Genomic DNA, 20,728 nt, shown 5'->3' with positions numbered 1-20,728 from the left:
GTCACTTTTGTCAAAAGCGTTAAATCTTATCGACTAGTTCCAATATTCAAAGCCAAAAAAAAAAAAATCAACCAGTTCCAATATCGGTTCATTTTAGATAGTACTAATAATACAATGGATCAAAATTTTCTCTGATTCTCAAAATTTCAAAACGCGAATTTCTTCTTCCATTGTAAGAAATTAATTTTCAAGGCAGGAGAAGCAGGCTCGGTGCCTATCCAGAATTTATACATCATGTTGATCCCCAGCTACTATTACCTAACCATGATAAAATTATATTTCCGGTCGATAGCTCCAGGTCCCTCCCCTTTCGGCAAGGTGATAACATAACAAACCCCGTTTTCCACACAATACTGCAGGAACAGCAGTTCTCGGGTAACAGGGAACTCGTGTCAATCCTTGACCGACGTCCTCAGTATCTCCACGTCATGGATAGGCCTAGTATCAGTGCAATTTGGAAAATTAGAAATAATCAAATTAATTCTTACAGACGACCACTTGGGCAAAAATAGAAGAAAAAGAAACTGAAAAAATAAGACTAAGCTGGAGGTTGCTATTATTAGTGAAATTAGACTTTGATCGTATCAAGTGACGACAAAGGCACATAACACAAAATATGATTTTAGAAAGATCGGAAAGAAATCAGTCCCTCAGCATGTTACTAAGACCTCATATAATTTAAACAATAACGGCAAAAAGAAACGGAAATATCAGAATTTAAACCAATAATGACAATTTTATTGAGCCAAACCATATGCAATGGTTAAGCAAGTATACTAAAACGTAAAAATGCTTTCTGTATAACTTTCTGTCATGAAAACTCAATCATGACATAAGATGATGGTCGGAAATCGGAACCCCCCCCCCCCCCCAACAGGAAATAAAATAAAAATAAAAAAAAGAGAGAAAGAAAGAAAAGGAGGAGGAGGAGGAGGAAGCATGCACACAAGAAGCATAAAAACTAAAAGCAACAATGCATGAGCTAGCAATTATACTAATTGACAAGATCAAATGAAACAACTTTAACTCTCATCATTCCCCAAGATATCCGAACATTTGACTAAACATACCCTCAAGATGTGTTTTTGGCCTGCTAAATATGGTGCGTCATAACCAGAACATGAAACTAAAGGCAAGATGCAATATACGAGTGGTGCATACAATTTGATCAAAATTCTGGAGGATATTTTTCATACCTATCATTGTTGTCAGTTTGCACACTGCCAAGTCTCTTGATAATTTCCATCCCCCGACAAACTCTTCCAAATATGGTGTGTTTACCTGGATGGACCAGAATCAATAGTTCAGAGTGGCTAACAATTCCGGAAAGCTTAAGATGTAACTCATAAGATCATTGAGAAACTAGCTAATCGTGTCATGGTGTCAGTCAACAATTATAAACACCAAATCTAATTTAAAAGTTTGCTTGAGTGGACTCTCTAATTCATAATTAAAAAAATAAAATTAAAAAAATAAAAACTGTTGGTAGATATCTAGTCTATTGTCTAGTGTCTATCTTAATGAATAAATGAAACGATTACATTAAGAAGTCAAAACTTCAATAGCCTGTTCTGCACTAGTTCTATCTTTTTGATTCATTCCATTGGTGCTGATGCAAAACAAGTAATAAGAAATCATCAATCATATAATGACAATAAAATAATCCAAGAAATTACTAAAACTGAGTTATGACAGTCAGGACAAAGACAGATAGGAGTAACATTTATGATTTCTGAAAGCTCACATTTGTGTAAAAGTTTCCTCTCCTCTAGTCCATAGACAATAAATTTCAAGCTTTGTCAACGGATCCAGTTATATGTCAATCCTTCCTATAAACTCCTTATAAGTTAAGGGCATGGCGCCAAAGTAATGAAGAACTGGCTACCATTCGTATTGGGCCAGCGTTTGCCATGGATAAAATACCAGCTCCGTGTGCTTCAACTCTGTCTTATCTCATCTTCAAATTTTGGACTGTCATAAATAGTAAGAGGAGAAATATGATAAAATATCCCAGGCCAAATGAATTTACAATTAACTCATTGTTCCATACTTCAGTCACTCAGTACCACCATGCAATGGCCAAGCAAGACAAATTCAAACAGCAAGCAAAGAAGTATTCAGCAGCTCTAGTAGTCAACATTCAAAAAGCAATACGGAGCCAAAACTTTAAAAAAAAAAAAAAAAGTACCCATAAATGGACTCTCCTCCCCTTCCTGTTCCAGTGGGATCTCCGCCTTGCACTATGAAGTCCTACTCAACAGTGGAAATAAATAATAAGATTTAATATTAAATAACGAAAGCCACGGACAACGAGGAAAAGAAAAATACCTTGATGATTCTGTGGAACTTAACGTTATCGTAATAGCCTCTGCGAGAGAGTTCAATGAAGTTTCTGCAGGTTCTGGGGGCATGCTTGTAGTACAGCTGAACCCAAAATTAGATAATGACAACGGGTGAGTTAATACTTTAGCTGAAGGAAAAAATGCCTTTCATTTTCAAAAACAAATAATAAACAGGAAGAAGCAATTTTCAGAATCCATAATTGTTCGTCAGGATTTCAGAGCAAATGAGCAGAAACAAAATACGGGAGGGGCAAAATATAACGGAAGTACCTCAACGGTGAAAGGACCCATGGAAGTCTCTAGAGTGACCTCCGGAGCACCACCTTCTGCGCTTGCCCACATTTTGCTGAGACGGAGAAGCCTCCGGCGAGCTTATCCCTGACGCGAAAGGGAGTCGCTTGCTGTTTTAAGCGGCAGGAGAGGTTTTGCTGGTTTCAGTTGGGCTGGGCCCATTATCCCAATGAGTCGCCTGGGCTTTTGGGCTGGGTCTTTCTTTTCTTTCTTTCGTCTTCTTGTCGAGGGGTCATAATATTCATGTTTTGCAACCCCCCCCCCCCCAAAAACAAAAAGGGAAACAAAATATCACGCACGCACAGAGATGTTCATGGATCAAAGCGGTAGTTTAGCAAACGTCTACAATTTACCGTGTACCGCTTTTTGAGTTGAGTTGCTTTTTTGTTTGGAAAAAAAAAAAATCCAATGTCAGGTCTGTTACCTGAATTAAGCACTTTCATTCGCCAGAATTAATTAGTGAGGGTTAAATTTTGATAAAATGTGTGTGTGGTAGTGGGGATTTTTTGTATTAAAAATAATTAAAAAAGAAGCAAGATCAACTGACTTTTAACTAGTGTAATTTGTTTGATCTTTTATATTATGCGGTAAGCCACTTTATGCATTTTGCTTGTGAATGATACAATATGACTGGAAACATTTAACTTATTATACTGTCTTATGCTGAACTATCAGGTCTGTTACCTGAATTAAGCACTTTCATTCGCCAGAATTAATTAGTGAGGGTTAAATTTGATAAAAATTGTGTGTGGTAGTGGGGATTTTTTGTATTAAAAATAAATAAAAAAGAAGCAAGATCAACTGACTTTTAACTAGTGTAATTTGTTTGATCTTTTATATTATGCGGTAAGCCACTTTATGCATTTTGCTTGTGAATGATACAATATGACTGGAAACATTTAACTTATTATACTGTCTTATGCTGAACTACTTCCCATTTCACTCTTCAGTTGTTTTATCTCATTGCTCTGTTTAATCTGTAAACTTAAACAAAACAATCGATAACTTTGTCATTTTTATCATATATTTACTTATCTAGTTATGCATATAACTGCAACCTTCTTTTAAAACCTAAGCATATTAGTTCTCTTAATATTAATACTCCTCCGGTCCTTTAATATAAGATCTAATTGTTGAGTTGGTTTTGATCCTAAATATAAGACTCATTATCATATTTATTAATTTTTTCTAAATTACCCCTATGGATACTCTCTCAACCATAATCAAGTAGAAAAGGGAGAATGGATATTAAGAAAGATGATTATGGTATTTTAAGAAAAATGTGACACTTTTCTTATAATTAACTAGTTTACCTAACTTTCTTAATCTAATCAAATTAGTTAAATGGGTCTTATATTAAGGACCAAACGAAGTATATGCCAAAGGAACGTGTCATTTGAGCTAACGTTTGAGGACAACGGAAACAATAGAGGAGGACACTGTGTTTCCCCAAGTGTGGTACTCATTCAGGATAGCCTAGAGTTCGAACTAATTAAAAAATAGACATAATATAATTCATCTAAGCTAACCGAGATACCATAAAGCAAACAGTGAATCTGATCTGTAGTGCCTTTTATCTTGTAAGAATTTGATAGTTAGATAAACTTGCGTAGTATTTTAACTTTAGTGTTACAACTGTACATTGGTTAATTATTTCATTCACTTGGCACTTCAGAAATACTAAGTCGTGGTAATTAATTGTTAGTGTGCAAAGTTCTCAAGAAAATCATCTTGCTCACTTTTTGGAAGTTTAAATAATTTTCCTTAACATGTAAAACAGCGCATCTTCATTAGCCAGAGATGCCAACCCGATCGAAGTCTCATATTTGCAATATTGGATTAGGAAGGCTGCGTATGCGTGTGGTTTGGTTGACTGACTAAAAAAAGGAGAATTTGTTATACGGACATATGCTTACAGCAGCACAGCTTAATTAATTAACAAGGTTTTTTTCCCTCACGAGTTCTTCATATATAGTCTAATTTATAATTTGAAAGTACTAGGAAGAATTAACACACCCAACAACGTCCACTATGTTCTGTTTTTTTTTTCCCAAAAAAGGACGGAAATAATAGAAGGAAACTTGGTTAATTAATATGTTATTAACTCGTACAATTATATCTGTTTGACCAGCTGGTGATGATTTTTATTTGATCTCCACTTGCTTTACTATATCAAAAGTGACTCTAAAGAATTGGACATATGGCGACTAACCATACCATCGCCTTTTGAATAAAAGATGGAATAACTATAAAGTGAGAATGGTTTTCCTCAACAACTCCCCTTGGCTTAATTCCACTAATTAATAAACTCATCCAAAATACTGCCCTTTCCCATCTATATAAGCTTCAACCAGTGATCACCCTTTTGCATCGCAGACTTCCTTTCTAACTCATAGCATTATATTTACTGATATTTTCAAAGCAGAAAGAAAATGTCAACCGCCGTGGACGTCCCAGAGTCGAGCAACGTGGAGAAGGGAAAAGCAGTTGCAGCTGATGCAGCCGCAAGACCAGGAGGAAGTAAGAAAGGGTTGGCCATAATGGACTTCATTCTCAGGTTAGGTGCCATCGCCGCTGCTCTTGGGGCCGCCGCCACCATGGGAACTGCCGAGCAGACTCTCCCTTTCGTCACTCAGTTCTTCCAGTTTGAAGCCAGCTACGATAGTTTTCCTACTTTCACGTACGTGACTTTCTTCTTTTCAATCTGGCTTTGGCAAGAACTAAATTCACAAGGGAATGAACTATGACTCCTAGATCGTTTAACCCAATGCAGGTTTTTCCTTATTTCCATGGCAATAGTGGGTGGATACCTAGTCCTCTCTCTACCTTTCTCTATTGTCACCATTATACGCCCCCATGCACTTGGAGCAAGGCTTCTCCTTCTGATCTTAGACACCGTAAAGCGCTCTAATTATTTGGATTCAGTAGCTACACACAGTGATCGTTAATATTTTTCCTAATAAATATTTATGTTGTAACAATCACTTGCAGTTTTTTCTGACGCTGGCTGCTTCAAGTGCTTCTGCATCAGCGGGCATAGCATACTTGGCACACAATGGCAATCAGGACACAAACTGGTTCGCCATCTGCAACCAATTTGGTGAATTCTGCTTGGCCTCCAGTTCAGCTGTGGTGTCAGCCTTTGTTGCTGTGGCTGCCATGTTCTTGATGGTCGTCCTGTCTGGCGTGGCTCTGAGAAGCCACTAGCAGAATTAATTAATATATGAGACAAAATATGTGAACTTTTTTAATTTATAAGTACTTAGGTACCTTTGCATTCTATCGTTATGTTGTGCCACATTTATCTATCTTCTTGTTATGAAGTTCTCAAGTTGTGTACATGCATATAAAAGTGATATTTCACTCAAGTGTCCATTTCATGATTAATTCCGGAAGCTGTTGTAATCTTCCTCGCATATAGCTTTTATAATGTACAATGTGCTTTTCACTTCGTTTCTACTGCTCTTCTTACCTTTCTCTATAATACGATCTACACCTTTGTCTTGCCATAGATCATAACGATCTATCCATAATGGGTAAGAAGGAAAGTTGAAGAACTTATAAATTAGATGACAAGGGAAAAATTAATCCCGGTTTAATTTTTTGTTTCAAAAGTTAAAAACATCATTTTTGAGAACGACGCAACACAACCCTTACACTACATTTTATCTTTTATTAAACAAGCCTAGACATCCACGTAACTAAATAACAAAAACAGCCAAAAATTTTTAAACACGTTGTTACTCGAATATACAATACCTAACTAGATGGAGAGTCAAGATGACTATATCAGTTCCGCATAATGCTGCAATATACTCCATTTGATTCTTAATATAAGAACTTGTTTGACTTTTATTTTGATCCTAAATATAAGACTCTAATTCATTTTATTTCTCATATGTATTTATTTTTTCTAAAGTTAATCCCTGTAATAATGGTAGTTTTAACCAATACATTTGGTTAGGGGTGTCCAAATTGTCCCGTCCCGATATATCCGTCTCGGTCCTGATAACTTTGGGATGGGACGGGACATGGGACGGGGTTGTCCCATCCATGTCCTGTCCCGAGGTATATACTATATAATTAATTTTTTTTTTTGCAAATATAAGACCTCCCTTCCGATTTGCCCTAATTATTTCTTTTAGTCTAATACCATTATACTACCAATTCAGCGCCTCCCCTGTCTTTAGAGTCATCACTTCGTCATTCTTTCCTTCCCCGAAAACGTGACCTCCGCTCGGCGCCTCCCCTGAGCTTCACCTTGGCCCGCCTTCAGATCACTTCCTCAGGTCGTTCCTTCCCCGTGACGTGAGCCAGTGCCTGAAACCGTCTCCTGCAGATCTCCCTCAGCCTCTCGCGTGTGGCAACCAGTCCATAGATCGCTAGTCGTGCCCTCTCGGATCTCGGGGATTTTTTCTTGGGCCAGCGCTCTGATGCCGATGACTCTCTCCTGCGGCCTCACGGCTTCAGTTCTTTGAATCTGCTTACGATTATAGCTTTGAATCTCTTTCCCTACCTAATCACTGAGGTAAGGGTGCTTTGCAATCTCCTAAATATCGAAAAGTATAATACTCCCATGCTAATCCTACTTCTAATTTTATTGTATTTGAGATACCCGTATGTGATTGCATGCAATTCCTCGAGTTGACTGGTGCATCACCGTGATTTATAAAATTCTCATCGTGTCTCTTCCCACTGTGATGACAATATTAATGCTATCGTAGGGTGGGTTTCAGCTTTGGATTAGAGACTCCGTGTTTCAGGGCGAAAAAAAGAATGGCACCGTCCCTCCAGGATTTTTTTCATAGTTACAGTTTACTTATTTTCCTCAGATGCGCAAGATTAAATAGATGCACACTAGTATTTCCAATATATTGTGAAGTGATCATTTCCCTTGATATGAGTATTATAGCAAGGCATTTAAAAAAGATGTCAATAGCATGTGTATTCGATTTGTTCTTCTAATTCTCAAACTGACTGCTTAGTTTAATGGCCTGCGTTATTAGTTTTGACGTTGCTTTTTATTTTATAGACAATCTTTGATTAAAATTGTTATTACTCACAAACCAGAAGAGTTTTTGTTTAGAAGTAATAAAAAGGCCCAAATAACATAGAGAAATGCCTTGCCCCCAAAAAACAAAAGAGGAAAGACTGGCAGGCCCAACAAAAAAGATCCATTGAAGGGGGAAAAAAATAGGAACGGGACGTCCCTGTCCCGTCCCGTTACTGTTCACTGGGACGGGACCGGGACTGTCTCAGTCCGGTCCCGTCTCGTGAACACCCCTATATTTGGTTAATAAAGATATTTTAGAAAAGACAATACATATTTATCACAAATAACTAGCTTAACTAGTTTTCTTAATCTATTCAAATTAATCAACTAGCTCTTATATTAAGAATTAAAAGCAGTAATATTTTGATGTTACAATTATTGGAACTAAGTGCATGTGAGTATATTGCCTTCACTTCACCATGGGCGTATAGCGTGTGTGTGTGTGTACATGTTTATATAGAAACGCACGGCATATTGAATTGTTCAAAAGTTTTATTTGTTTTGATTATATTCGGAATGAATGAATCATATAATGTCTTAATAAACGAATATTTTGGACTTCATAAGTGCCACGTCGAAAATCTTATACCGCAAAAATGGTGGTAAAGATCCAGATATCGATCTTCTTAAATTAATAGTCACGTACTTTTGTCCTTTTTAAAAACTCATGTATAGGTTTTTTATTTTCAGTTTTTTTAAAAAATTTCCTAAACTTGAAATTATATACGCTCCCCTACTTTGGCCCTTAATATAAAAGTTATATAAGTAATTTGTAAATATTAAGAAAATTAATTAAGTTAGTAAATTGTTAAAAATGTACATTAATTTTCTTAAAATATCCTATTTAATCATTTGCAGTTGAAAAAAAAATCATAAATTTAAGAGATAGAAGTGAATTGAAACTTTAAATTTAAATCAAAATAAAAATTTTAACTAGCTGCTATATTTAAAAAACTGGAGGGAGTGTACTATTTTCGCATGAGAAGCAGGTCTGACTGATAGCAAAGATTTTCCCACCCCACTAAATTTCTACATATTCATGGGTTGGAGCCACTTGTTTAGATATGAAGAAGGTCTTTACCATTTATTTCGACTTAAGATTGGTTATGCCTATAAATCTTCGTTAATAGCCGTGTTATTTTACAAATCGGAATGCGACGCATTAAAAAACTATCTATGCAGGCAACATATGTTTGATAAAAGAATGGAGTTGGATGGTTGGTACATGGTCAATGCTGGTGAATTTTCAATTTGTTTTGTTTCTCAAAAGATAATCTTGCATTAAATTCAAGCGTCGTACGTGTTGATTGATTAAATAATCTCAGCAAGCATGAAAAGCATTGACTTAATTAAAAGAAACAATATTCATGCCAAGAATAAGATGAAATAAATTGCAAAAGAAAGGGCTGATTAAGTAGAATTAGGTTCATATTAGCTTTAAATATTTTTTATCATTTTCTGACCTCTCTACTTGCCTTGCCATGCATGGAAGGTGACCTCATGGTCATAGTGGAAACGGTTTGAATTTGACAACAACTCTCCTCAGCCTCATTAAAATATATAAGCTGACTTCTCTGAGACCATGCATGCTCTCTCAGTCTCTCTATATATAAGATCCAGCCGCGAAGCCATTTTCATCCCAGGCATTAATCTCCACACATATATACGTTAACTCTTGTAAGAGGATCACCGTCTCTGCTTTCATAGTTCAGAGCCAAACAATGTCGACCACAATCGAAATCTCAGAGAAAAGCGACGCAGGCAAAGCAAAAGCGCCCATGCTTGTAGCTCCACGTGATCAGGGAGGATGGAAGAAGGGGATGGCCATAATGGACTTTGTTCTGAGGTTGGGAGGCATAGCTTCTGCCTTGGGTGCTGCGGCCGCCATGGCAACTGCTGATCAGATTCTTCCTTTCTTCACTCAGTTCCTCCAGTTTGAAGCCGGCTACGACGACTTCCCTACTTTCCAGTAATATGACATATATACATACATCATCATCGTCGTCATCATCCCCGGATTCCACATTTTCCTTTCTTAATTCTGGAGTCAATTATCACAATATTTTACTCTAACTAATTAATCCATTTCTGGAATAATGCAGGTTTTTCGTCGTTGCAATGGCATTTGCAGGAGGCTACCTAGTTCTCTCTCTACCTTTCTCCGTAGTAACCATCATTCGTCCCCATGCTGTGGGAGCAAGGCTTCTCCTCATTGTCCTTGACACCGTAATTAGCCTCTCTCTCTCTCTCTATATATATATATATATAATTAATATTCAAGATGTACTTGTGATATATGGATAATTGTGATTTATATATGTGTGTGTGTGCAGGTGTTTCTGACGCTGGCAGCTGCCGGTGGGGCTGCATCGGCCGCCATAGTATACTTGGCACACAATGGGAACGATGACTCCAATTGGCTTGCCATCTGCAGTCAGTTCACAGATTTTTGCCAGGCTACCAGTGGAGCAGTTGTGTCGTCCTTCGTTGCCGTGGTTTTCTTTGTGGTGTTGGTTATCGTCTCTGCTTTGGCTCTCCAATAACACACACCTACACATGTGCTCATATAGCTATGAGATTATTATATATATTCACAGAGCTTGACTTGTATCTTCTTGAAAAGATGTGCTACATTTCTCTGAATCTCCAGTCAATTATATTGATTGTGTCGTATGTGGGTTGATGTCCAGATTAAACGTTTTCTTTTTTGCTTTTGGTGAAACAAATTAAATGTCACTGCGTTTTCTTTAGTCGATGGTCGGCGACTTTGATCGTCAAGTCAATGTCTTGTCTCTCTTCATATATTACTTCTCCGGCCCCTTTATTTTACATCGGCTAGCCATGTCAATCAATAGTTTTGCTTTAATACGCAACAATAATCCAACAAAAACTTAAGTTAGATGTGTTATTGTTGCTGTTTCGGTGCCAAAAACGCAGCAAGATAGTCTCGAATCCATAGTACTATCAAAACAATATAATAAAAGATGGCCGACCTAAATGTTTATTTATATCTGTTTAGCTCAGGTATTTATAAGCATATTTATATAAGTCAAAACAAAACTCACATCACATAATCAATTCATACTCTTTAAATTATAATTGAAAAGTTGTTTTTAAAATTTCTTATCACGATTCCAAATAAGTCTAAGTATATGACAAGAGTTTTATCATAACTTACGCAAAAGTATTTACGCTAAGAAGCTCTAAATAAGCCCCAAATTTCAAGAGTAGAAGAGGTACCTGGTTTGGCCCACAAAAGATAAATATTTAGTCGGGGAATTACACAATTAATAATACTCTTAATTTTGAGGGTATGGTCAAAATATTTTATTCCTGTGTTCCTTCGATAAAATTGGAAAAAAATTTATTCTCACGTGCATGGGTTCGGTAAAATCTAATTTTACTATTTTTGATGTATCTAGGTTATGAATAGCATTATAATTTGAAATATTTAACTCGTATTAAATTCTATATTCTTTCGGTTTGGTGACATAATTAAAGTTCAATGCATATATAATATCGGGCATCATGGATTAACGTAGGCATGGAAGATTCTGGGTTAATAATAAAATACAAAATTTATAATAGGCCGAACCGTACAAGGATCACTTTAGACGCCCGCCTTTTTAGTTTCTGGAAATAATAAGTGTCCCGGTCTTCGGTTTTTCACTTTTGCGTTTTGGGTCGGAACAGTTTCGTTGTAGATTAGGGGAAAGACCGAAAATCGGAAGGGGGCGAGTGCGACTCTGTTTGCTATTAAGACGGTTGGGGCCTCTTTCTTCTCAAGTCCAAGTCTCCACTCCTCTTCTTTCACTTCTGCGTTCGCTGCCCTATCGTTGTCTTTCGCAGTGGCAAGGTTTCAGGGTTTTTGCATCATCGAACGAAAATGTCTCAAACCAAGAAATTGACGCCGAATCTTGATCAGCAGAGCACGAAGATGCTCAATCTCACTGTTCTCCAGAGGAGAGATCCATGCATCGAAGAGATTTTGTTTACTGCCTCTCATGTTTCTTTCTACTCGTTCAACATCGAAAGCAATCAATGGGTTCGTTCTTCGTTTTAATTCAGCTTTTCCCTTTGGTGCCATGGAACTATTTTAGTTCACAGTCTCACTCTTCCTCCGTTTTTGTTCGGCTTATAACCCTGTAATGTAATACGCGCATGAAACTCATTCCAGTTTTTTTTTTTTTTTTCCAAACGAAAGGAAAAAAACATTTTCAACTTGCGCGGTTATATTTTTTTATTTATTATTCCAATTTTTTCTTTTTGTTTTTGTTTCTCCTCCCGGATCCAATAGTATTTTGAAGCCTTCACATCAAACTTTTATCTAATGTTTGAAATTGTGGGTGGTTATAGAGTCGTAAGGATGTTGAAGGATCTCTCTTTGTCGTGAAGAGGTGATAAACACTGGCTCTTACCTGTCTTTATTTATTCTGTAAATGCTGTCGATTGAATTCATGTAGGCTTGGATCACCTTCGTTTTTGCTATCTCTTGTTCAGGAATACAGAACCTCAATTTCAATTCATCGTAATGAACCGCCGCAATGCAGGTTTACTATTATATTTGATTGATTTTTATATGTACTGAAGCTAATTGCAATTCTTTGATTTTGGGCTTGATATGTTTATTTACTCGGAAAATTAGTGTCATTTATTACTGATGCTTGTGGCATTATCTCACCATGTTTCATAATTTTATTAAGTTTACGTGTTTTATTTTCCAATTGATGAGTAGTGTGGGAGCAGTTATTATTAATGTGGAGCTGGAGAAGTGGAGTATTAATCGTAGACATGTTTTCTAGTAATTAATTTCCAGGAGCCTTTGACAAAGCTATTTTTAACGGTGAACTTGGCGAAATGTAGTTCCTCAATATCCTTCTCTCTCTCTCTCTCTCTGTGTATTTTTTTTTTTTGGCTGTTCCGTGTTCAATACTCGACATATTATTTGTCACAAAAATTTTGTTTTTCATGTTTCATAAAACTTGTCAATTTTAGATTTCAGGAATCATTAAATTTTTTATTTCATGTATTGCCTCTTATTAATTTTAGAGTCCAAGAAGGCATTAAATTAGGAGTAGTATTTATTTAAAGAAGACTAAGGGCATTTTAGTAGATTAATTTTTTTAAAATATAATGTTATTTAATGATTTGCTTGGTGTCTGTAAAAATTGTTTTTGTGACAATTAATATGAGATGGAGGAAGTATGAAATATCAAATTGAGCTTATCCCTGGTATTGGTTGATTGGAAGAATGATTTATGTTTAGTGGCCAGTACTTGCTATAAAAATGGGTGAATGGTTTCTTCCTTTCACCATGAGATTGTTTCAAATGGCTTGCCAAGCAAAAGCCATCTTGTATGTGGGGCAGTCATTAAACCTTTTATACAACCTCTAGTTTTATTTGAGTTGAAATGTGTGGTCATGCTAGACAAGCCTAGCTCCAGTAGCTTGTGAATAGTATCCCAAATATAATACATATTTTACATACATATATAAATTAAATCGTAATTGAAAAACTTTGCGAAGTTTTCATTAACTATGTATGAAAAAGTTAAAAAAATGTATGTAATTATTCAATGATTCACATTTATTGTAATTATCTCTAACAAATGTAGGTCTTGTGCATTTCATGGAGTTTGAAAAATGAGCAGCTTAATTGAGAATTTTTATATTATATATAGATTATAGAGATGTACTGAATAGGCTGTGCAATGATAATGACCCAAGCATCGGAATTACCAAGATGGACTTGTTCATTTAATATTTAAGCACATTCACGTTATACTCGAACTTGTTTTTTGTACATGCCGAACCAAGTAGCTCAAAAAGAGCTTGGGTTGTTTTTGCCCCTGCTTATAGGCATCATCATCCTATGCCACTAAGCATCATCCTATTGTGCTCTCCTTTCTCTTTTAAACTAGCACCAATCACCAGTGATTATCGATTGCCTCCTTTTGGATACCAGGCATCAAATGACTGTCACTTACCATGGATCACCATGTATTGTTGACAAGTGCTACTCTCATTGCTGTAGAACACTATAACCTTGTAATTCTATTTGCTGTGCAATTCTGTCGGGTGTGATGAATATATTCCATTTGATTGCTCTGCAACTTTTATGTGTTGCTAGTTATCTCCATTTTGAATTCCAGATAATGATAATCGATGAGGGCATGCATTAACTTCTTTAAAAATATACCCTTAAGAAATAATTTCTGGTACCAACTCTGAATCCTATCCTGCCATATTGGATTTAAGATTGGGATAAGCTTTTATGGTTAGTTTTGTTTGGGATTTATTGTTGCCGGATCTTATGCCCCTTTTGACGATTTCATCATCGTCTTATTAACAATAGTTTTACTTATTAAGTATGGAGAAGTAGATGTTACTCTGGTCTGCATGCATTTAATCTTATGTCTTTATTATCTGTTTCTACTGAATCACGTTTTCTATCCAAACTTTGTTCTGACAGATAATCTAGTGGAAAATCTATTGGATTTTGAGTATGAACTGAAAAAGCCATACTTATTATATAGGAATGCTGCCCAAGAAGTTAATGGTATATGGTTTTACAATTCAGATGAAAGTGAAGAAGTCGCAAGTCTCTTTAATGGGTAACGTGATGTTCTCAGTCAAGTCTTCTATGTTGTTTTTTCCCTGTATATTTTGCTCGAACTTTTAGTTAATAGATGCTCATGGATTGCCTACTTTCTTTTTCCCCCCTTATTAATGTATCATGTATCTGAGTTTCTGTATACTTAATGGCTCATAAATTTTTTCCCCCCCCACTAATGGCATACAATTGTTTAACTTTAACAGGATACTTGATGCACACTTAAAGGTAGCTCCAAAGACAAAATTGCCTTATAGCAAAAGGTACGGATTTTTTGAAAGGCTTATGGGATCTTATGAAGTTTCTGTTACCATGTAAGAGAAATTCTTATATATGGAAGAGAATGGGAGTCTATTTAGCCTCCCAAACTTTTTTGATTTAAAAAATTGTTTTAATTTGATTTTTTTATTTAAAATTAAAATATAAAAAAATAATCAAGTTATTCCTTAGTGCATGTCAAGCAGCTAATATATGTGTGTAGTTGCACTGGTTTGTATGTCCTTTTGGAGAGTGAACGAACATTTGAAATTCAAATTCATAATATTTTAGTTGGTTCTTATTGTTGAAAAGTTTGTGGTTGAATCCCTGTAGTTTTAAAAGAAATGTCATTCTGTAGAGACTGACAGTAACTGAACTAATGTTTTACCGTATTAAAGTTTAAACTGTTGCAATCACATGTAACTGCAGTGGTATCATGTGTAGCTAATACATCATGTTTTGGTACACGCTGTAGTGAATTTGAGGAACTTGAACCGGTAGCAATTACAGCAGAAAAGCATCTGAAGTCCTCTTCAGCCACCCCTTCTACAATCGGTGCACTTGAAGATCCTGCACTTGTAGACTACCTCAATGTATGCAATCTAGTAGCACGTACAGCATAATTTTCTCAGCCTTTGGATGAATTCTTCTTTGATGCTGATTTGAAGTTTTCTTTTCTTATTGTGTCTTAGAAAAATTTGCTTTGGTAGCAGAAAAACTTTATATGTGAAGCCTGCAATACTGTGATACTTAAACCCAGAAAAAGATGTTTACTAGGAAGTACTATTTTTGATAGAATATCAGTTATCATTCTTAAAGATAAGGTTTATTTATAGTTCATAAACATAATTTATTCCATGATACTGTGATAAAGATTCAATTAACCAGGCATTCTGATTATGATATAGCTGCCGGTTTCACTTTGCACCTTTCGCAGTAGCAATTTCAAGTAATATATAGGCTTTTGATGTGGATTAATTCAGTAAGTGTTGATTAAATAATTGCTGGTATAAAGTTTGGCTATTATGCCTGCTCTGTGCGCTCATGTTATGCAGTTTAACCGTATCCAGTTATGTGACCTCAAAAAGTAATGTATTTAATATTTGCAGACAGATAAGGTCACTGGTAACTATATTTCAAATGTGGAAAGTTTAAGACAGTCCTACCATTCTGGAAATGCTGCTTCTGTTGCTCCCAGTGGTGTATTTTCTGCTGCCCCGTCTATGAATGTACCATCTGCTTCTCACTCAGCTTCATTGCTGCCAGCCTTCCTGCACGACTCTTCTGATACAAGCAAGAGGGGCAGTCAAAACGCCAATCTTTTGAAGCCCTCTGCATTTTTTGCGTCCACTCTCTCTCCATCTGCACCTTCTGCAGCTTTTCTTAATTTCCTGAATCAGCCGCAGCCGCAGCCGCAGCCGCGCCAACATGGCACACCGTTGCTTCAACCATTTCCACCGCCAAGTCCACCTCCATCTCTTAACCCAACTAATACCCCCACCCCCAACAAGCCTGTTATCAGAAGGGAGAAAGTGCGTGATGCACTTTTATCACTTGTTCAGGTAATTTTATGGTTTTATCATCTGTTTAAATTCCTTGTTTTTCTCATTAGATATTTCAATATGTTGACTGATTTTTTTGTTGAATAGTAACAAAAGAAACCATAAGAGGACAAGCTGATTTTTATGTCAAGCCCGAGGCTATAAAATTTAGGAAAAATCACCATAGGTCCTTGGTAAGAAAATTAATTACAGATACGTCTCATGAATTTCTTTTATTACTAATAGGTTCTAAGGGATTTAATAACTTTCATATTTATAAGTCAAATCCCACCAATTACTAGTCAAATTTAACAATTTAATGTTTATTGTTTACAAGTCAAATTTTCATATTTTTAAGTCAATTTTGTCATTTATTAGTTAAACTAGTAAATATCAAATCCTTTAGGACCCATTAATATTAAATGAAATTCAGGAGACCTAGCTGTAATTTTTCCTAAATATTCATTTACCCTTTTAAAAGATTAGCTTTGGGCACAATTTCATTGGCAAAAGAATTTAGAAGAATGGAAATTTTAAAATTTATATTTTTTTATTTAGTCATGTCCATGTTTATACTTTCCAATTATAAAATAGATCCCTATGTTCTTCCTAACAGCATTCAAATGGTAAAAGATTGGATAGTTATCATTTATTTTTTTTTTTTGTTGTTTCCACAGAAAGTGAAATGAATGTATGTTTTTTTTCGTTAAGTTGGAGGCTTGCTATCTTTTTATTTCAGGCCGCTGCCATAGGAGTCATTACTTTGGTTCTCCTCTAATGAAATTTCCTTTGCCAGGATGATCAATTCGTTGACATGGTGTTTCAGACATTGCTAAAGCCGCAACATTGATGAGTAGTTTCAAGTCGGAGTCGAGAGTTTTCCATATGGACCTGGTTCTGTAGATAGTAGTTAACAAGAGCTCATCTCTTGGTGTTACTTCATATAGCTTTCCGTCTATCCTAAGCTCTTCCCCCCCCCCCCTCCTTGGTGACAAGTCTATCCTAAGGTTTGATCACTGCTAAGGTATACCCGTAATGTGTGGATGGTGTCAATAATTGTTTTGATTTTGCGTCAGTTTTGCCCTTTACGTTTATTTTGTATTTTTGGCACAGACGTTAGAGTTAAATTGATTGGGTGTCTAACCTCGACCTCTTCCTCGGCCATTTTGACTGAGGCTGTCTTTAATTCTTTATACAGTTAAGCCTCTCAGCAAATCGATCTCTCTATAAGTCATTGGCTGATTACATAGTTATGTAAATGCTCTCTTCTGCAGAGGAGAAAGCTAGTTTTTGTATGCATGGAAATCGCAATTTATGCAGTTTTTTTCAAAGGTGCTGAGCACACCGGCTGTGTACGGACAGCTCAGCTACAGGTCTTGAAGAATGGCACAGGAATTTTTTTTTTTTTTGCGGTGCTTTGGGGGGGGGGAACAATGGCATGGATTAGTTGGTTTTGCTGAGATAACTATTTATATAAAACATATAATTTATATGAAAATTATTCATAAAATAACAATGTGGCTTTAATTAAAGTACAAGAAATAAGTGTTAATTTAAAAAAAAAATGTTCTCATTGTTTGTTCTTTGTGTATTGCTGGGTGAAGTGTATTTGATTGCACCAAAAAAAAAGAAATTATTCACGCGCACAAGAGAGGCAGGCAGGGAAGCCTGTTTTGCAAGTATGCCAACACAGATGTAGAAGACGTAACCAGGGCGGAGAGCGTTTCCAACTTCCGCAAGTAAAAAGTAGTAAACTGTAAACATATGCTGAACAGAGGAAAAAGATCATTTATATAATATACTCGTTCGGTTTTAAATATAGGATTTATTTTGTAGTGTAAGTTTATTTTTTGTATTTTTGCTGGGATATATAATATGGACTATAGATATGCTGGTAAAAAAAAAAAGGACTATAGATATAATTTTCAATATCTTTCGTTGGCAAAAAAAGAAAAAAAATAATCAATATCATTCGGCAAGAAGAGGGGAAAATTTTTTCAACGGCGATGAAGCCGATGGAGCCAGCCCGCTCCTCGGTGGGCTTGCAGCTCAACGGAGCCCAAGTGGGTACAAGTGTGGCCTTTTCCTGCTCTGCGCCTCCCCTATGCGTCCGCCTTTCCACTTCCCAGTTTCTGGTCTCCATACCCTCTTTACTCGCACTGTTGTTTCTCTGCGATTTCGAATGGCAGCGATCACGAGATTGATTGGCACTCGTTCTGCTTTGTCTCGCTTCTCGCTTGGGTCTCCTGCTCTCCTCAGTAGAGGAATTGCTTACAAACTCTTCGTTGGAGGTTTGCTTTTTCTCTCCTCTCCACCTCGCTTCCTCCGTTTTCTTTGGTGAGGAAACCGGCGTATGTTTCCTTTGCCACTGGTCAGTTTTTTCAATCGTCGAATTTTAAACCCGTTACAGTTATTCACCGACAAATGAAAGGCCGATTGTCACCGTCATCTGTTCGGTTAAATCATCAACGTGCTTATTGATGATACACAAACATTTTTTGTTTGGTTTGAATTTTAGCAGGGTTGTTTTAGAATGTTCATTTGATATTGCATGTGTTTACCGTTAAGACGAACTAGTTGAGAATATTTGACCAATGTTGCTGGTATTCTCTATGCCTGAATTAAATTAAGCTAAGGTAAAATGAGTAAATAACAAATAACAAAAACAAAGGTCAATTCTGTTATGATTTTCTTTGTTTTATGCCTAGTTTTTGCATTTTGTGAAGGATGATAAATCATCGACATTCGGAGTCTGGAAATGACAGTTGGGGTTACGTAGAATATTGAAGCTTTGATTTTTCATTGTCTGGGAATAAGCTTGTGGCTTTGGCTAGAAACAACCTTTTTCTTTAAACTGAGGTGAAATTGATTTCGAATTCAATTGAGCCAATGTGTCCTAGGTTACCCTAAAATCTCATTCATTTTCTCCCGGTTCACTTGGTTCCTTTGGGGCCTTGCAACACTGTTAATCTCATGGATTAGAGTTTGTTCTAATTGCTGTGGGACACAAATAATAACCACCCAATTAAACATAACTTTAGCGACTGCATTTAATTGCCTCTTGGGAGGATCATATGATTGAACTGCTGTTAACTTTGAGATCGTTGTTTTCTGCTGATGACAACAGTCATCTTTGATTATTATATTGGCTTCCAATTTAAATATACTGATTCTATCAACCTTAAAAGGTTATTTGATGTCGGAGTTGTGTTCTTCACGTATAAAGGACTTGTAGGATCTAAAATATAGACTCATGAACAATATCCGAACCTGATGAGGAACCCATGGACGTTTAACTGATATCTCAGAGAAGAGAGGAGTAGACTCTCAAACCTACTTTTCCCCTTAGCTTTCAGAGAATAGAGAGAGCGATAGTGAGAGCCGTCAGAGAGAATGTTAATTTCTAGACTGCCGGGGTTTTGTTGTATATTAAAATATCAATGTATTTCTCTATCCTACTAAGCATCTTTATTGTTGTCATATAGTGATAGGAAACCACAACTAAAGAGTTGGAGGTTGGAGCCTCTGCCCAAATGGGTTCATGTGTGATCCAACCTATCATACAACACACACAGAAGATAGGGCCCCATCTGTTCTATGCTTAATATTAACTCTGGACTAGTTGCTTGAAAATAAATATTCCCCTTAATTATTAGTAGTTAGTGCTAATTCACATAATTATTAAATTTAACAAATTTAATTTTACAGGACTATCATTTGTTACAACAGAGAAGGGATTGTCAGAAGCATTTTCTGGGTACGGTCAAGTTGTTGAAGGTAGCTTCAAGCTTATTGCGCTAACATTTAGCTACTCTCTGTGTCGGCATGTTATGATTTGCTGGCCTTTGATTATTTTACTTTTCCAGCAAAAATTGTGATGGACAAGGTATCAGACAGATCAAAAGGGTTTGGGTTTGTCACCTTTGCCTCGGAGGATGAGGCCGAGAATGCCATAACAGGGATGAATGGGAAGGTAATGACAATATTTGTATATCTTTATGCTTTGTAAATATCAAGCTATAACTTCGACGCTACAACTGATGGATATCTGTCTTAGCAGGCACTAAACGGTCGCGTTATCTTTGTGGATTATGCAAAACCCAAATCCAATATTGGTGGTGGAATGCCAGTTGCCAGAGGACCTCCTGAACCAACAGCACACAGCTAATTTATTTATATGAATATGAATGTCCTGGAAGCTCGAGTGCTTTATTGGTCAGTATTGCAGGCATTGGCGAGTAGGGAAGCTGAGATTTGAAATCTCCCGAAGCAAATGACAGTCAGAAGCATCGTTCTTGCTGATCTCACTCAAGCCCACAAATTGAATGTAGGAGGACTTTTGTATTAGAATACTTGTTTCGAACTTGTAGGTTAGGATTTTATAGCAAGAAGCAAAAGTAAAAGAAAGGTCTATATTTCCCGCACTTATATTCCAAATGTTTGCCTGTATAACTAGATGGAGGAACCCGGCCATTGCATAGAGTCCCGTATGGCAAAATGAATTGTTTATGACATATGAACGATGTGGCTTTCTATAAATTTAATAGAGACGTAGATGTGATACTTGTTTTGTTAGCAACAATTTGCACAAGTTTGCAACAAAAATAAGGAGAATATATAAATATACTGC

General features: G+C 36.4%; 5 protein-coding genes across 5 annotated transcripts; 4 read left to right on the top strand and 1 right to left on the bottom strand.

Moving 5' to 3' along the window:
• Positions 1-34: 34 nt before the first annotated feature.
• LOC114751044 (peptidyl-prolyl cis-trans isomerase CYP18-2) lies at positions 35-2,731 on the bottom strand. Its single transcript, XM_028939707.1, is given in 8 exon segments — positions 35-438; positions 1,197-1,281; positions 1,838-1,900; positions 1,903-1,943; positions 1,945-1,971; positions 2,189-2,250; positions 2,329-2,424; positions 2,613-2,731. Coding segments are annotated over 8 exon segments (492 nt in total). The 5' UTR covers positions 2,685-2,731; the 3' UTR covers positions 35-392.
• Positions 2,732-5,065: 2,334 nt separating this feature from the next.
• Positions 5,066-6,019, top strand: LOC114751018 (casparian strip membrane protein 1-like). The gene is made up of 3 exons (XM_028939675.1): positions 5,066-5,313; positions 5,407-5,530; positions 5,625-6,019. The coding sequence occupies exons 1-3, from the start codon at positions 5,066-5,068 to the stop codon at positions 5,838-5,840; spliced, it is 588 nt and encodes a 195-aa protein (XP_028795508.1). The 3' UTR covers positions 5,841-6,019.
• A 3,369-nt stretch (positions 6,020-9,388) lies between these two features.
• LOC114751042 (casparian strip membrane protein 1-like) lies at positions 9,389-10,304 on the top strand. The gene is made up of 3 exons (XM_028939704.1): positions 9,389-9,655; positions 9,789-9,912; positions 10,020-10,304. Exons 1-3 carry the CDS (start codon positions 9,408-9,410, stop codon positions 10,227-10,229), a joined length of 582 nt encoding a protein of 193 aa, XP_028795537.1. The 5' UTR covers positions 9,389-9,407; the 3' UTR covers positions 10,230-10,304.
• A 1,060-nt stretch (positions 10,305-11,364) lies between these two features.
• On the top strand, positions 11,365-17,313 carry LOC114751039 (mRNA-decapping enzyme-like protein). Its single transcript, XM_028939702.1, has 8 exons — positions 11,365-11,731; positions 12,043-12,083; positions 12,187-12,236; positions 14,159-14,300; positions 14,506-14,562; positions 15,033-15,150; positions 15,667-16,119; positions 16,895-17,313. Exons 1-8 carry the CDS (start codon positions 11,573-11,575, stop codon positions 16,946-16,948), a joined length of 1,074 nt encoding a protein of 357 aa, XP_028795535.1. The 5' UTR covers positions 11,365-11,572; the 3' UTR covers positions 16,949-17,313.
• Positions 17,314-18,212: 899 nt separating this feature from the next.
• On the top strand, positions 18,213-20,677 carry LOC114751043 (small RNA-binding protein 11, chloroplastic). Its single transcript, XM_028939705.1, has 4 exons — positions 18,213-18,389; positions 19,807-19,875; positions 19,965-20,071; positions 20,159-20,677. Exons 1-4 carry the CDS (start codon positions 18,281-18,283, stop codon positions 20,264-20,266), a joined length of 393 nt encoding a protein of 130 aa, XP_028795538.1. The 5' UTR covers positions 18,213-18,280; the 3' UTR covers positions 20,267-20,677.
• Positions 20,678-20,728: the final 51 nt, after the last annotated feature.

This window comes from Neltuma alba, unplaced genomic scaffold (genome assembly GCF_004799145.2).
Source record: "Neltuma alba isolate B1F8T4 unplaced genomic scaffold, ASM479914v2 tig00006741_pilon, whole genome shotgun sequence".
Lineage (NCBI taxonomy): Eukaryota > Viridiplantae > Streptophyta > Magnoliopsida > Fabales > Fabaceae > Neltuma > Neltuma alba.
Note: the sequence above shows the minus strand (reverse complement) of the source record. Positions and strands in the feature narration are given on the sequence as shown.

What these genes read in the sequence shown, in the direction of transcription:
- LOC114751042 (XM_028939704.1), top strand. Translation starts at nt 9,408, where the DNA reads ATGTCGACCACAATCGAAATCTCAGAGAAAAGCGACGCAGGCAAAGCA. An exon ending in GACGACTTCCCTACTTTCCA is followed by an intron (nt 9,656 to 9,788) that starts GTAATATGACAT and finishes GGAATAATGCAG; the next exon opens with GTTTTTCGTCGTTGCAATGG. An exon ending in TCCTCATTGTCCTTGACACC is followed by an intron (nt 9,913 to 10,019) that starts GTAATTAGCCTC and finishes GTGTGTGTGCAG; the next exon opens with GTGTTTCTGACGCTGGCAGC.
- LOC114751039 (XM_028939702.1), top strand. Translation starts at nt 11,573, where the DNA reads ATGTCTCAAACCAAGAAATTGACGCCGAATCTTGATCAGCAGAGCACG. An exon ending in GTCGCAAGTCTCTTTAATGG is followed by an intron (nt 14,301 to 14,505) that starts GTAACGTGATGT and finishes TAACTTTAACAG; the next exon opens with GATACTTGATGCACACTTAA. An exon ending in CACTTTTATCACTTGTTCAG is followed by an intron (nt 16,120 to 16,894) that starts GTAATTTTATGG and finishes TTCCTTTGCCAG; the next exon opens with GATGATCAATTCGTTGACAT.
- LOC114751018 (XM_028939675.1), top strand. Translation starts at nt 5,066, where the DNA reads ATGTCAACCGCCGTGGACGTCCCAGAGTCGAGCAACGTGGAGAAGGGA. An exon ending in GATAGTTTTCCTACTTTCAC is followed by an intron (nt 5,314 to 5,406) that starts GTACGTGACTTT and finishes AACCCAATGCAG; the next exon opens with GTTTTTCCTTATTTCCATGG. An exon ending in TCCTTCTGATCTTAGACACC is followed by an intron (nt 5,531 to 5,624) that starts GTAAAGCGCTCT and finishes AATCACTTGCAG; the next exon opens with TTTTTTCTGACGCTGGCTGC.
- LOC114751043 (XM_028939705.1), top strand. Translation starts at nt 18,281, where the DNA reads ATGGCAGCGATCACGAGATTGATTGGCACTCGTTCTGCTTTGTCTCGC. An exon ending in TTACAAACTCTTCGTTGGAG is followed by an intron (nt 18,390 to 19,806) that starts GTTTGCTTTTTC and finishes TTAATTTTACAG; the next exon opens with GACTATCATTTGTTACAACA. An exon ending in GTACGGTCAAGTTGTTGAAG is followed by an intron (nt 19,876 to 19,964) that starts GTAGCTTCAAGC and finishes TTACTTTTCCAG; the next exon opens with CAAAAATTGTGATGGACAAG.